General features: G+C 44.9%; 1 protein-coding gene across 1 annotated transcript in view; it reads right to left on the reverse strand.

Moving 5' to 3' along the window:
• Positions 1 to 15600, reverse strand: part of SHROOM4 (shroom family member 4) — a 210625-nt gene that overhangs the window by 40786 nt on the left and 154239 nt on the right. Inside the window, exon 3 of the mRNA XM_065901270.1 lies at positions 1094 to 1228. Coding sequence (XP_065757342.1) covers positions 1094 to 1228 — 135 coding nt within the window. The remainder of the gene's footprint in view (positions 1 to 1093; positions 1229 to 15600) is intronic.

The following is a 15600-nucleotide window of genomic DNA, read 5'->3' on the forward strand; positions in this document are numbered from 1 at the left end:
AATTTTAAGTATCATTTCCCACACACAAAGCCAAAATGAGCCAAGTCATGCCAGTAACACCCTGTGGCTAGAAACCCAGGAGGTTGCAGGCTGCCCTCAGAAAGGCCACAGTTCCAAACACCAGAGCTGAGCATTGGCGGGAGCCCACAAGATCCCCCAGGTCAGCCTTCCCTAATTCTTGCTCCCTGCCTTGCCCATTAGCCACTCCACTTACTTGACCTCTGGGCCAGGAATCCATCAATTACTCCTTGGCAAGGAGATCTGCTACCCAACCCACCACCCTTCCTGCTGAAAACAGCCACACCCCCACTCAAACAGGAGCCAAGCTCAGAATGTATTTCTGTGTGTTCTCCCAGAACAAAACTGCCTCTGCCTCATCCCTGAGCCCCTGACTTCGGATGCCAAATAAAGACACTGAGTCAGGGCAAACTCAGCCCTTAGCTTCCCTGAGTCTCCTCAACAGAAATCCCTTCTCAGAGGGAAGATCTTGTTGTAGAAGGGAAAAGGCAGCTGAGGCCAGCAGCTTTGCTGGCTCTGGGCTTGCTGAGAAAGTTCTCTGAGTCTGCTGGGCAGCTCTTTCAACCACAGACCATCCCAAGCACCCTAAATTGAGAGATCCTCATTGCAGGTGGACCCTGTTATTCAGGGAGGTTCCCATTCTGAAAGCTTTGGTTCTGTGACAGAGCTGGGATGAGAGGAACAATGGATGAGGTCACCATGAGTCACTGTAGTTAGAGAAGAGGACCAGAACCCAGACCCAGGGCCACCGATATCAGAGACCAGGACGATGCAGAGGAGCCAGGGAAAGAGACTGCAAAGGAAATAAGGAGAAAAGGAGGAGAAAGTGGTGTTTTGCAAGTCGAGTGAGGTCAGTATTTCAAGGAAACATTTTTTAAAAGGAAAGGGACTGTCCCAAAGTCACAGACAGTTCTCAGTAGACGAGGACCAGAAGCCAGGCACACTGGAAACCCACCCCATTTTCCGGGATAGCATTCTGGGCTCTACAGCCTCCAACGGGGATGAGAGCAGAGGAGAGGAAGTGGCTGGGTGATCTAGCCTCTACCCTATCTTGAGGGGAGGGTTCTAGACTTACCTCGTGTTGCAGCCGGAATGCCAGGACAAGCTGAAGGCTTCAGAAGGGAAGTGCATATTGGTGGCTGCTTCAGGGCATCCCTCCAGCAGCTTGGCCACATGCCATGAATGTGGCCTACTGACGGGGGCGTTCCTCCTACAGTAAGAAAGGGACAGGAAGTCAACTTAGGGAACCAGAGCTGAAATCACTTCCCAGGCAGCTTCCGCCCCCACCCCCTCTTTCCCTTAAATGAAGTAGAACATCTTGCAAGGAGCTGATGTAGGAATCTTAGTGGCCACCCCCTCAGCTCTCAAATCTCCTTCACCCCAAGGACAATGCCTGGAGATACAGAATGTTAGCGTCACAGGGCTCTTTTGCTCATGGGTGTATCCCAAGCGTGTACAGCAGTGCCGGACGCATAGTAGATGCTCAATAAATATTTGCGGAATAAGTGAGTGCTGCTTCCCAATGAACAGTGTGCCCACCCTAAGTTTTCTCTAAGAAAAAAATCATTCTGGCCAATCTTCCCATTTTTCTCTAAGAAAGGGATAGGTAAATGACTGAGAAGTTTGAGCAAGTCAACGCCAATTAGCTGCCAATTTTTGGCTTATTCATTTGATAAGCATTTGTTGTATGTGTCCTGTGTACCATCTGTACATACCTCTGGGGATACAGAGATCAATCAAATATGGCTTAGCCCTTGAGAACTTACAGATTAGTGAGAGAGAAAGACCTAATTCAAATAAAGCATGGTAAAGACATTCAGAGAGTGAAGGATAAGATGGGCACAGAGGTGAGATCCCCAAGTTTGTAGGCAAAAGGGTGGCAAGGAGCCCCAACTCCTGCCAGGGAGAATAGAACGAGATGGTGGATGGTGTGCTAGGCTGACAGGGGAGACTGGCTGTTCAGCAGGACAGGGGTGAATAAAGGGAAATGGGTCTGAGGCCAAGGCTCTGGATACAACCACAGCATCTGTCTGGTGCTGGAGGCTGCAGCCACAACTCTTGCACTGACTGGCTTCTACAGGACCCATCCCTGTGCTCTGGTATATTTCACATGAATAGATGCCACTCTTGCAAGTGGGGAAGAATGGGATGGGGAAGAGCATGTATGGGGCATGGGTAGTGCCAGAAGATAAAGAGATGATTGGTATGAGCGAGAATGAGGGGAGGGGGGAGAATAAGAGAGACGGGAAAGGGAGGAGGGAAGGGGGAAGGAGAGAGAGAGAGAGGGAGGGAAAGGAGGGGAGGGGAGAGGAGAGGAGGGGAGGGGAGAGGAAACAAGGAAAGAAAGATAGATGTCAGAAGGACCAGACAGATGACAGAGATAAGAGGGAGAGATGGTACAGAGAAAAATAAATGACAGAAAGGAAAAAAGTCTGAGAAAGACTATAAGGAACTACACAGAGAGAAATGGGTGATAGAGAACAAAATAATGACAGAGTAAGAGAAACATGATAAATAAAGGAGATGGTGGAGAGATAAATAGATGATAGCTTATTTACTAATTTATTCATTCATTTACCGTGGCAGATTCCATACTAGACACACTGAGGGAGCAGAGTTGACTAAGATAAGGACCCATGTTTTCAACACTCTTGTTATAGAGGGGGATAAATCAGCTCTCTACCTCCCAGGAGCAGTAGTAAACAGACTCAAGCTGATTCCATCGTAGCTGGGAATGCCCCTCACCCCAGCGGAAACACAGAATATCCCAGCTGTGCTGAGCTCTAGAGGGCTAAGGCCTAAAAAGGTAGTCCTGAGGAGAATGACCTTGCTGAGGAAAACATGGGTTGAGCGGTAACAGGCCAGACACAGAGAAGGAGGTGTAAGAGGAAGGGCAGGGGAAGCTGCCTACCAAAGGGCAGGAACCAGAGCCACAGGTCAGTAGCAGTGGCTAAAACTTATGGGAAGGAAAGGAGGTGAGGCTCCCACATTTAACCACACTGTTCTATTATGGATTCAGAGTGCCCAGCAGGGAGGCTCAAGGCACTAGAAGACCTTGTGGGGAGGCACTTGCTCCAGAGTTTCACACACAAAACCATGATGCTAGAAATCTCTCCAGTGGCTGTTACCCAGAAGTCATCCATTAACAACGATTTATAAAGCATCTCACAGAAGTACTATGTACTAGTATGTGCTAGGTACCGTGTGTATCTACCATGTACAACATTTCTAGGCACGAGGATACAGTGGAGAGCACGGCACCTCTCTTATTTTGGGCCCTTCTTCCACATCCAGCATTCCTGAAGTTGAGTGTACCAACCATCCATGTACCAACCATCCAGTCTCTAAATTCTACTGAGCCTTCTTTTACAGTATCTCTTTGGCTTTTCCTCTTTCTATCTCTCCCCCAGCTCCCCACCACTATTTTCATTGAGGCTATTCCACATAATCATTTTGTTCCTCCAAAGAGCACGCCACCCACAGTTCCTGTTCTAGCCTTTAACACTTTATGTCCAAAATGCTGTGTTGGAGACTGTGGGGAGATAGCGGAAGAGTAAGATGCGGAGATCAACTTCCTCCCCACAGAGACACCAGAAATACATCTACATGTGGAACAGCTCCTACAGAACACCTACTGAATGCTGGGAGAAGACCTCAGACCTCCCAAAAGGCAAGAAACTCCCCATGTACCTGGGTAGGGCAAAAGATAAAACAGAGACAAAAGAATAGGGACGGGACCTGCACCAGTGGGAGGGAGCTGTGAAGGAGGAAAAGTTTTCCACACACGGAAGCCCCTTCATGGGTGGAGGCTGTGGGTGGCGGAGGGGGGAAGCTTCGGAGCCGCGGAGGAGAGCACAGCAACAGGGATGCGGAGAGCAAAGCGGAGAGATTCCCGCACAGAAGATCAGAGCTGACCAGCACTCATCAGCCCGAGAGGCTTGTCTGCTCACCCGCCGGGGCGGGCGGGGGCTGCGAGCTGAGGCTCGGGTTTTGGTTTTGGACAGAGCTCAGGGAGAGGACTGGGGTTGGCGGCTTGAACATAGCCTGAAGGGGTTAGTGCACCACGGCTAGCCGGGAGGGAGTCCGGGGAAAAGTCTGCACCTGCCGAAGAGGCAAGAGACTTTTTCTTCCCTCTTTGTTTCCTGGTGCGTGAGGAGAGGGGATTAAGAGCGCTGCTTAAAGGAACTCAGGAGACGGGCGGGAGCCGCGGCTAACAGTGCGGACCCCAGAGACGGGCATGAGACGCTAAGGCTGCTGCTGCCGCCACCAAGAAGCCTGTGTGTGAGCACAGGTCACTATCCACACCTCCCTTCTGGGGAGCCTGTGCAGCCCGCCACTGCCAGGGTCCCGGGATCCAGGGACAACTTCCCCGGGAGAACAAACAGCGCACCTCAGTCTGGTGTAACGGCCCGCCGGCCTCTGCCGCCGCACACAGCGTGCCTCAGGCTGGTGTAATGGCCCGCCGGCCTCTGCCGCCGCTCACAGCGCGCCTCAGGCTGGTGTAACGGCCCGCCGGCCTCTGCCGCCGCACAGAGCGCGCCTCAGGCTGGTGTAATGGCCCGCCGGCCTCTGCTGCCGCGCACAGCGCGTGCCTCAGGCTCGTGTAACGGCATGCCAGCCACTTCCGCCACCGCAGGCTCGCCCCGCCCCCGTGCCCCGCCCTCCCCGAGGCCTGAGGGAGCCAGAGTCCTGGAAGCAGTTGCTCCTTTAACCCCTTCCTGTCTGAGGGAAGAACAGACGCCCTCTGGCGACCTACACGCAGAGGCGGGGCCAAATCCAAAGCTGAGCCCCAGGAGCTGGGCGAACAAAGAAGAGAAAGGGAATCTCTCCCAGCAGCCTCAGAAGCAGTGGATTAAAGCTCCACAATCAACTTGATGTACTGTGCATCTGTGGAATATCTGAAGAGACAACAAATCATCCCAAATTGAGGAGGTGGACTTTGAGAGCAAGATTTACTATTTTTTTCCCCTTTTCCCCTTTTTGTGAGTGTGTATGTGTATGCTTCTGTGTGAGATTTTGTCTGTATAGCTTTGCCGTCACCATTTGTCCTAGGGTTGTATCTTTTTTTTTCTTTAAAATTTTTTTTCTTAATAATTATTTTTTATTTTAATTATTTTATTTTATCTTACTTTATTTTATCCTTTCTTCTTTCTTTTCTTTCGTTCTTCCTTCCTTCCCTCCTTCCTTCCATCCCTCCGTCCTCCCTTCCTTTCTTTCCTTCTTTCCCCTTCCTTCCTTCCTTCCTTCCTTCCTTTCTTTCTTTCTTTCTTTCTTTCTTTCCTTCTTTCTTTCTTTCTTTCTTTCTTCTTTTTCTCCCTTTTATTCTGAGACGTGTGGATGAAAGGCTCTTGGTGTTGCAGCCAAGAGTCAGTGTTGTGCCTCTCAGGTGGGAGAGCCAACTTCAGGACACAGGTCCACAAGAGACCTCCCAGCTCCACATAATATCAATGGCGAAAATCTCCCAGAGATCTCCATCTCAACACCAGCACCCAGCTTCACTCAACGACCAGCAAGCTACAGTGCTGGACACCATATGCCATACAACTAGCAAGACAGGAACACAACCCCACCCATTAGCAGAGAGGCTGCCTAAAATCATAATAAGTCCACAGACACCCCAAAACACCCCAAGAGACGTGGAATTGCCCACCAGAAAGACAAGATCCAGCCCCATCCACCAGAAAACAGGCACTAGTCCCCTCCACCAGGAAGCCTACACAACCCACTGAAACAACTTTAGCCACTGGAGAAAGACACCAAAAACAACGGGAACTACGAACCTGCAGCCTGCAAAAAACGAGACCCCAAACACAGTAAGATAAGCAAAATGAGAAGACAGAAAAACACACAGCAGATGAAGGAGCAAGATAAAAACCCACCAGACCTAACAAATGAAGAGGAAATAGGCAGTCTACCTGAAAAAGAATTCAGAATAATGATAGTAAAGATGATCCAAAATCTTGGAAATCGAATAAATAAAAGAAACATTTAACAAGGACCTAGAAGAACTAAAGAGGAAACAAGCAACGATGAACAACACAATAAATGAAATGAAAAATACTCTAGATAGGATCAATAGCAGAATAACTGAGGCAGAAGAATGGATAAGTGACCTGGAAGACAAAATAGTGGAAATAACTACTGCAGAGCAGAATAAAGAAAAAAGAATGAAAAGAACTGAGGACTGTCTCAGAGACCTCTGGGACAACATTAACTGCACCAACATTCGAACTATAGGGGTTCCAGAAGAAGAAGAGAAAAAAAAAGGGACTGAGAAAATATTTGAAGAGATTATAGTTGAAAACTTCCCTAATATGGGAAAGGAAATAGTAAATCAAGCCCAGGAAGCACAGAGAGTCCCATACAGGATAAAACCAAGGAGAAACATGGCAAGACACATAGTAATCAAACTGTCAAAAATTAAATACAAAGAAAACATTTTAAAAGCAGCAAGGGAAAAACAACAAATAACACACAAGGGAATCCACATAAGGCTAACAGCTGATCTTTCAGCAGAAACTCTGTAAGCCAGAAGGGACTGGCAGGACATATTTAAAGTGATGAAGGAGAACAACCTACAACCAAGATTACTCTACCCAGCAAGGATCTCATTCAGATTTGATGGAGTAATTAAAACCTTTACAGACAAGCAAAAGCTGAGAGAGTTCAGCACCACCAAACCAGCTTTACAACAAATGCTAAAGGACCTTCTCTAGGCAAGAAACACAAGAAAAGGAAAAGACGTACAATAACAAACCCAAAACAATTAAGAAAATGGGAATAGGAACATACATATCGATAATTACCTTAAATGTAACTGGATTAAATGCTCCCACCAAAAGACACAGACTGGCTGAATAGGTACAAAAACAAGACTCATATATATGCTGTCTACAAGAGACCCATTTCAGGCCTAGATACACATACAGACTGAAAGTGAAGTGATGGAAAAAGATATTCCATGCAAATGGAAACCAAAAGAAAACTGGAGTAGCAATTCTCATATCAGACAAAATAGACTTTAAAATAAAGACTTTTAGAAGAGGCAAAGAAGGACACTACATAACGATCAAGGGATCGATCCAAGAAGAAGATATAACAATTGTAAATATTTATGAATCCAACATAGGAGCACCTCAATACATAAGGCAAATACTAATAGCCATAAAAGGGGATATCAACAGTAACATATTCATAGTAGGGGACTTTGACACCCCACTTTCACCAATGGACAGATCATCCAAAATGAAAAAAAGTAAGGAAACAGAAGCTTTAAATGATATATTAAACAAGATGGATTTAATTGATAATATAGGATATTCCATCCAGAAACAACAGAATGCACGTTTTTCTGAACTGCTCATTGAACATTCTCCAGGATAGATCATATCTTGGGTCACAAATCAAGCCTTGGTAAATTTAAGAAAATTGAAATTGTATCAAGTATCTTTTCCAACCACAAGGCTATGAGACTAGATATCAATTACAGGAAAAGGTCTGTAACAAATAAAAACACATGGAGGCTAAACAATACACTACTTAATAACGAAGTGATCACTGAAGAAATCAAAGAAGAAATCAAAAAATACCTAGAAACACATAACAATGGAGACACGACAACCTAAAACCTATGGGATGCAGCAATAGCAGTTCTAAGAGGGAAGTTTATAGCAATACAATCCTACCTTAAGAAACAGGAAACATCTCGAATAAACAACATAACCTTGCACCTAAAGCAATTAGAGAAAGAAGAACAAATAAAACCCAAAGTTAGCACTAGGAAAGAAATCATAAAGATAAGATCAGAAATATATGAAAAAGAAATGAAGGAAATGATAGCAAAGATCAATAAAACTAAAAGCTGGTTCTTTGAGAAGGTAAACAAAATTGATAAACCATTAGCCAGACTCATCAAAAAAAAAAAAGGGAGAAGACTCAAGTCAATAGAATTAGAAATGGAAGAGGAGAAGTAACAACTGACACTGCAGAAATACAAAGGATCAGGAGAGATTACTACAAGCAACTCTATGCCAATAAAATGGACAACGTGGAAGAAATGGGCAAATTCTGAAAAAAGCACAACCTGCCAAGACTGAATCAGGAAGAAATAGAAAACATGAACAGACCAATCACAAGCACTGAAATTGAAACTGTGATTAAAAATCTTCCAACAGGGCTTCCCTGGTGGTGCAGTGGTTGAGAGTCCGCCTGCTGATGCAGGGGACGTGGGTTCGTGCCCCGGTCCGGGAAGATCCTACATGCTGTGGAGCAGCTGGGCCCGTGAGCCATGGCCACTGAGCCTGCGTGTTCGGAGCCTGTGCTCCGTGACAGGAGAGGCCATAACAGTGAGAGGCCGGCGTAACACACACACACACACAAAAAAACATCTTCCAACAAACAAAAGCCCAGGACCAGATGGCTTCACAGGTGAATTCTATCAAATATTTAGAGAAGAGCTAACACCTATCCTTCTCAAACTCTTCCAAAATATAGCAGAGGGAGGAACACTACCAAATTCATTCTATGAGGCCATGATCACCATGATACCAAAACCAGAAAAAGATGTCACATAAAAGAAAACTACAAGCCAATTTCACTGATGAACATAGATGCAAAAATCCTTAACAAAATACTAGCAAACAGAATCCAGCAGCACATTAAAAGGATCTTACACCATGATCAAGTGGGATTTATTCCAGGAATGCAAGGATTCTTCAATATACACAAATCAATCAACGTGATACACCATATTAACAAATTGAAGGAGAAAAACCATATGATCATCTCAATAGATGCAGAGAAAGCTTTCGACAAAATTCAACACCCATTTATGATAAAAACCCTGCAGAGAGTAGGCATAGAGGGAAGTTTCCTCAACATAATTAAGGCCATATATGACAAACCGACAGCCAACATCATCCCAAATGGTGAAAAACTGAAAGCATTTTCACTAAGGTCAGGAACAAGACAAGGTTGCCCACTCTCTCCACTCTTATTCAACATAGTTTTGGAAGTTTTAGCCACAGCAATCAGAAAAGAAAAGGAAACAAAAGGAATCCAAATTGGAAAAGAAGAAGTAAAGCTGTCACTGTTTGCAAATGACATGATACTATACATAGAGAATCCTAAAGATGCTACCAGAAAACTACTACAGCTAATCAATGAATTTGGTAAAGTAGCAGGATACAAAATTAATGCACAGAAATCTCTGGCATTCCTATACACTAATGATGAAAAATCTGAAAGTGAGATCAAGAAAACACTCCCATTTACCATTGCTACAGAAAGAATAAAATATCTAGGAATAAACCTACCTAAGGAGACAAAAGACCTGTATGCAGAAAATTATAAGACACTGATGAAAAAATTAAAGATGATACAAATAGTTGGAGAGATATACCATGTTCGTGGATTGCAAGAATCAACACTGTGAAAATGACTGTACTATCCAAAGCAATCTACAGATTCAGTACAATCCCTATCAAACTACCACTGGCATTTTTCACAGAACTAGGACAAAAAATTTCGCAATTTGTATGGAAACACAAAAGACCCCGAATAGCCAAAGCAATCTTGAGAACGAAAAACGGAGCTGGACGAATCAGGCTCCCTGACTTCGGACTATACTACAAAGCTACAGTAATCAAGACAGTATGGTACTGGCACAAAAACAGAAAGATAGATCAATGGAACAGGATAGAAAGCCCAGAGATAAACCCATGGACATATGGTCACCTTATCTTTGATAAAGGAGGCAGGAATGTACAGTGGAGATAAGACAGCCTCTTCAATAAGTGGTGCTGGGAAAACAGGACAGGTACGTGTAAAAGTATGAGATTAGATCACTCTCTAACACCATACGCAAAAATAAGCTCAAAATGGATTAAATACCTAAATGTAAGGCCAGAATCTATCAACCTCTAAGAGGAAAACATAGGCAGAACACTCTATGACATAAATCACAGCACGATCCTTTTTGACCCACCTCCTAGAGAAATGGAAATAAAAACAAAAATAAAGAAATGGGACCTAATGAAACTTCAAAGCTTTTGCACAGCAAAGGAAACCATAAACAAGACCAAAAGACAACCCTCAGAATGGGAGAAAATATTTGCGAATGAAGCAGCTGACAAAGGATTAATCTCCAAAATTTACAAGCAGCCCATTCAGCTCAATAACAGTAAAACAACAACCCAACCCCAAAATGGGCAGAAGCCCTAAAAAGACATTTCTCCAAAGAAGATATACAGACTGCCAACAAACACATGAAAGAATGCTCAACATCATTAATCATTAGAGAAATGCAAATCAAAGCTACAATGAGATATCATCTCACACCAGTCAGAATGGCCATCATCATAAAATCTAGAAAGAATAAATGCTGGAGAAGGTATGGAGAAAAGGGAACACTCTTGCACTGCTGGTGGGAATGTGAATTGGTACAGCCACTATGGAGAACAGTATGGAGGTTCCTTAAAAAACTACAAATAGAACTACCAAATGACCCAGCAATCCCACTACTGGGCATATACCTTGAGAAAACCATAATTCATAAAGAGTCATGTACCAAAATGTTCATTGCAGCTCTATTTACAATAGCCAGGAGATGGAAACAACCTAATTGTCCATCATCGGATGAATGGATAAAGAAGATGTGGCACATATATACAATGGAATATTACTCAGCCATAAAAAGAAATGAAAGTGAGCTATTTGTAATGAGGTGGATGGACCTAGAGTCTGTCATACAGAGTGAAGGCAGAAAGAGAAAGACAAATACCGTATGCTAACACATATACATGGAATTTAAGAAAAAAAAACAATGTCATGAAGAACCTAGGGGTAAGACATGAATAAAGACACAGACCTACTAGATAATGGACTTGAGGATATGGGGAGGGGGAAGGGTAAGCTGTGACAAAGCGAGAGAGTGGCATGGACATATATACACTACCAAACGTAAAATAGATAGCGAGTGGGAAGCAGCCGCATAGCACAGGGAGATCAGCTCGGTGCTTTTTGACCACCTAGAGGGGTGGGACAGGGAGGGTGGGAGGGAGGGAGACGTAAGAGGGAAGAGAGATGGGAACATATGTAGATGTATAACTGATTCACTTTGTTATAAAGCAGAAACTAGCACACCATTGTAAAGCAATTATGCTCCAATAAAAATGTAAAGAAAAAAATAAAGAGCAAAGGTCCAAAAAAACAAAAAAAAAAACAAAAACAAAACCCAAAATGCTGTGTTATTCTGCCAGCCAGTGTCACCTTGTTCCACCTCCAGTCACTGCTTTTAGATCATATCATGTCAGACAACAACTGGATTGTGGCACTTTCCTATTCAAGAAACTTCACTAGCTCCCTATTTCTTAACCTTTCCTGCAGCGACTGTAAACTGGATCAGACTTTCAAAGCCCTTTATAAGCTGTCTTTACCCACCCAGCCCAACCTCTCATGTCTCTGTTCCGATCATACCCTGCAACCAGCTTTGTGCCTCTGCTTTTGGTTTTCTAGTAGAATCTAGCACAGGCTCTGGAATTGGACCTTGGTTGGAATCCACCGCTTAAAAGCTCTGTTGCTTTAGACAGGTACTTTCACTTCTCAGAGCTCTAGCTTCCATGACTGTAAAGTGGGGATAACAGTACCTAGTTAATGGAGTTGTAAAAAAATCAAATGAGACCATGAATGTCAACTGCCTAGAATGGGGTTTCAGTTGCTACTGTGAATGTTCCCTCTGCCTGGAATGCCCTCTCTCATTTTGTTACTCTAAATCCCACCTGTTATTCAAGGTACTGCTTGAGTAATGTCTACTCCAGGGAGCTTGTCCTTAGTAATCTAGTCCCCACAATTTAGCCCATCATAATATAATGTTTGATATTGCTCATCATCATTTCATGTATGTTAGTCTCATCCTACCAACTATACCAAGCCAGCAGGCAACGAGGCAAGAACAAGTGAGACAGATCTACTAGGTTCATAGCCTAACTACCATTTTGGATGTGTGATTCTGTGTAAGTCACTTAACCTATCTGAGCTTTAGTCAGTTTTCTTATCCAAAAAAACCAAACCAAACCAAAACAATAATCCTTACCTGGCTAGGTTATTGTGGGGATGAGAGAGAATATTCTCAAAGCATCTGGGACACATACTGATGCATAACAAGTGGTCAATATGTAGTAGGTGCTATAGTAAGGGTTGTCAGCTCAGACTTTTCCTTCTCGATGGTTTAAGAGTACTTCCATCCAGATTTGTCCATCCACTGTCAAGGTTCCACTAGCATCACTCCCTTGCCACACTTTGAAAGATAGCTTACAAAGGCTCCTACTCTCTCTAGGGTTTCTCCAGGAGTGGGAAACAACCCTAAAGGAGACAGAAGTAAGGCAGTGGGGGCTTTGGGACCACTGGGAGAAAAGCACAAGCTGCAGGGAGGAAAATCCCAGTGGAGGAACTGTATAGCCAGAGCTGGAGCCTTCTAGCCCTAGATTAGGAAAGGAGAGGAAACTATCTATAGGGTCTAATACTTGGCCTATTATTCTTCCTGAAGAGGCCTAGACTTGGAGTCAGTCCACACTCACATTCCAATCCTAGCAGTGTGACCTGGGGCAAGTCACTTCTCTGTTGTAGATTCTTTATCTGTAAAATGGAGACGATCACCATCCCTTACTCATGAGTTAACGTCTGGATTAAATGCAGTCCCATGTGTGAAATCACTCAGCATAGTGTCTGACGTACTATTAACTTAAAAAAACATAACACTATTAACTTAAAAAAAAACCAACAGGGACCACTTATTGGATACTTAAGATGTATCTGGCACTGCACACTTTGCATGCATTAGCTGATTCAATCCTCACTCCAGCCTTATCAGTAAGCGCTATTATTATGACCCCTTTACAGAGGCAGAAACAGAGACACAGAGAGCTGAACTGCTTTGCCAAGAACACACAGCTAGTAACCAGCAGTTGAGAATGAGGCTCAGGTCCTCCAACCCTTTTTAGAATACCACATGACCCCGCCTCCCCTCTATCTCAAAAAGCTTATACACCTAAGGCTTCTCCTAGCCATTCCTTCAAGAAGCAGTCAGAAAAGGGAAGTCTCAGTAGTCCTAAAGTTGAAACCATCCCCTCCTTAGGCAGTGGGGAAAGAGGATGAGGAGAAATAAGCACAGAAGTAAGAAAATGCCAGCCACCAACCATGTAGCTCCAGGCCTAGCTGTGGAGGCAGCAACCCCTTTCTCTTAAGGCACTATCATTAAACACACACCCTATCATTCATTACCCCCAAATTCCTTTCTTAGGAAGCAAAATGGGATATTGAAGAAAGAAAGCCAAAGGGGGAAGAGGGAGCAGCAGCCATGATGGCCATGGCTACCAGTAGTACCTACCATAGAAGTTGCCCAGGATGGGGAGATGGCTTAGGAGAGAGCTGGTTATCCAGCCAGCTCAGATGCTCCTCAATAACCCCTCCAGCCAGCCCCCTGGGCTTCTTTCTGCAGGCTGGATCCTCCTTTAGCAGAAACCCATCTGCCTTCCTTTAAGTCCTCTTGACAAGAGGGGCCATCAGCCCAAGCCCCTGAGTGTGATTCAAGGGGCTCAAGCACAGCCAGGTCCCAGTTCCAAGAACAGAAAGGAGTAGCACTGAAGGCAAGGTATGGCCATCAGCCTGGTTGGGCCTAGAGGAGGCCACAGCCTTAGGGAATGAAAGCCAGTGTCAAGAGCTGGATAGGAGTGAAGACGCTGCTCCAGAAACCAGCCAGCACCCTGGTGGCAAAGGGAAGGATGAAAGGCAGTTCCAGCAGCATAAACAGCCCCCCTGTTCCCTACTCCAGCCTCCTCTGAGCCCTGGCCCGCCCTCTTCCACAGCTCAGAGGCCAATAAGGAAGCTGGGCCCCCAGCCACTGCTAGAACTCAGGAAAGGAGCAAGGAAATGATGTTTGGGAAAGATAAAGCGGGTGTCTAAAAAGAATTTTTAAAAATACACGTAAGTGAGGGAGAAAAATACCCCAGACACATACACTTAAAAGAATTCCTGTGCTTCCTGGACTGGGTTGACCCCACCCAGCCATCTCCGCAGGTCCTCTGGGCCCCAGAAAAGGAAAGCCCAGATCAGCCAGGCCCAGCAGCCTCCAGGTCCAGAAAAGCAAGTAGCACTACAGCTGATTTTACATAGATAGGGGCAAGTAACCTAGAGATCTCCCAAGATGAATGTCCTGCTGAGATAGAAAGATTCACACACCATTCTGGGCTGTATTTTCAGGGTCTGCACGTCCTACAGGCACCTGAGCAGACCCAAAGGAAACTGCATTTCACACCAGAGACTCCAACTCCAGAATAGTGCTGCTTGGAGTAAGCATCCCTGCCTCTGCCATGATTTTGCTCTGACCTCTGGCAATTTACTCCCCCTCTATGGGCTTCTGTTTCCTCTCTGCAAAATAAAACATTAAAGTCCATTGTCACAAACAACCCGTCCAACTATGGCATGCTCTGATGTAATAGTCCCAGGCCCCAGCCTGGGGGTCCACATGATGTCCTCAATGACCTATGCAACAGCCAGAACCCAGAGCAGCCCCACAGGAGTATGTTGCACACACTAAGCCCAAGCTCAGGCATCAGAATTTGATTTCTGTTGGGGATTTAGAGTTAGGGTTTTCCCTTCATAATATTCCTGGATCCCCACTCCAGTTTCTCTTGGCCTCTGGTCCCAATTCCAGCCATTTCTGGCCCCTGAGAGGGTTTATGTGAGCTTCCTCAGGACAAGAATGATGCCAGGGACTTCACTTTCTAGGAAAATCATGCCGGGAGGCACCTTCCCCTCTCTTCCCTCTGTACCTCCTAGGGAGGTTTGGGTGGACTTTTGTCTGTTCCACAAAACGCAGGTGCCAAAGCCATCCTTTGGTAGTTAGAAGTACTGTAAGGGGGAAGTTTGGGGATTTTATGTGCATGTGGATCTGGCTTGGAGTCTCAGCTTTCCCACCCATTAGTTGTTTGGCCTTGGGCGTGTCACAGAGCCTCAATTTCCTCATCTGTAGTGCATGCCTGGCACGTGATAGGCATTCAATAAATGATATCCGCTATTAATATTATCCTCTACCCCAAATAATAATGGGAAGGGTATTGTTAGTGGCTAGAAAAAGAATGTCTTCAAGCCAGATGAAGAGGAGAGCAAAAGGACTACTTAAGAGAATGTTCAAATGCCAAGCCTAGTTCTCTAGAGTAGCACTCCTTAAACTTCAGTGGCCAGACTAATCACCTGTCCATCTTGAATCAGATTCTGATTCAGTAGCTCTAGACTGGGCTCCAGATTCTGACTTTCTAACAAGCTCTAGAGTGATGGTGATGCTGCCAGTGTGATTACCACATTCTGACGATACACTAGGGAATATAATACCTTTAGTGTTAGCAGTACACTAGGGAATAACCCCTGGTCTGAAACAGCATCAGAATAAACAGTCCTTTCTAATGTCATTATTCAGGCCTGGGTACCCAGCCTTCCCTAATCTGGTCACCAAGTGCCTTCCTCTCTCCACTCAGTAACCCAGTTCATAAAAATGCTTCCCTGACCCCCCATTTCCTAACAAAGTAA

This window comes from Phocoena phocoena, chromosome X (genome assembly GCF_963924675.1).
Source record: "Phocoena phocoena chromosome X, mPhoPho1.1, whole genome shotgun sequence".
NCBI classification, from domain to species: domain Eukaryota; kingdom Metazoa; phylum Chordata; class Mammalia; order Artiodactyla; family Phocoenidae; genus Phocoena; species Phocoena phocoena.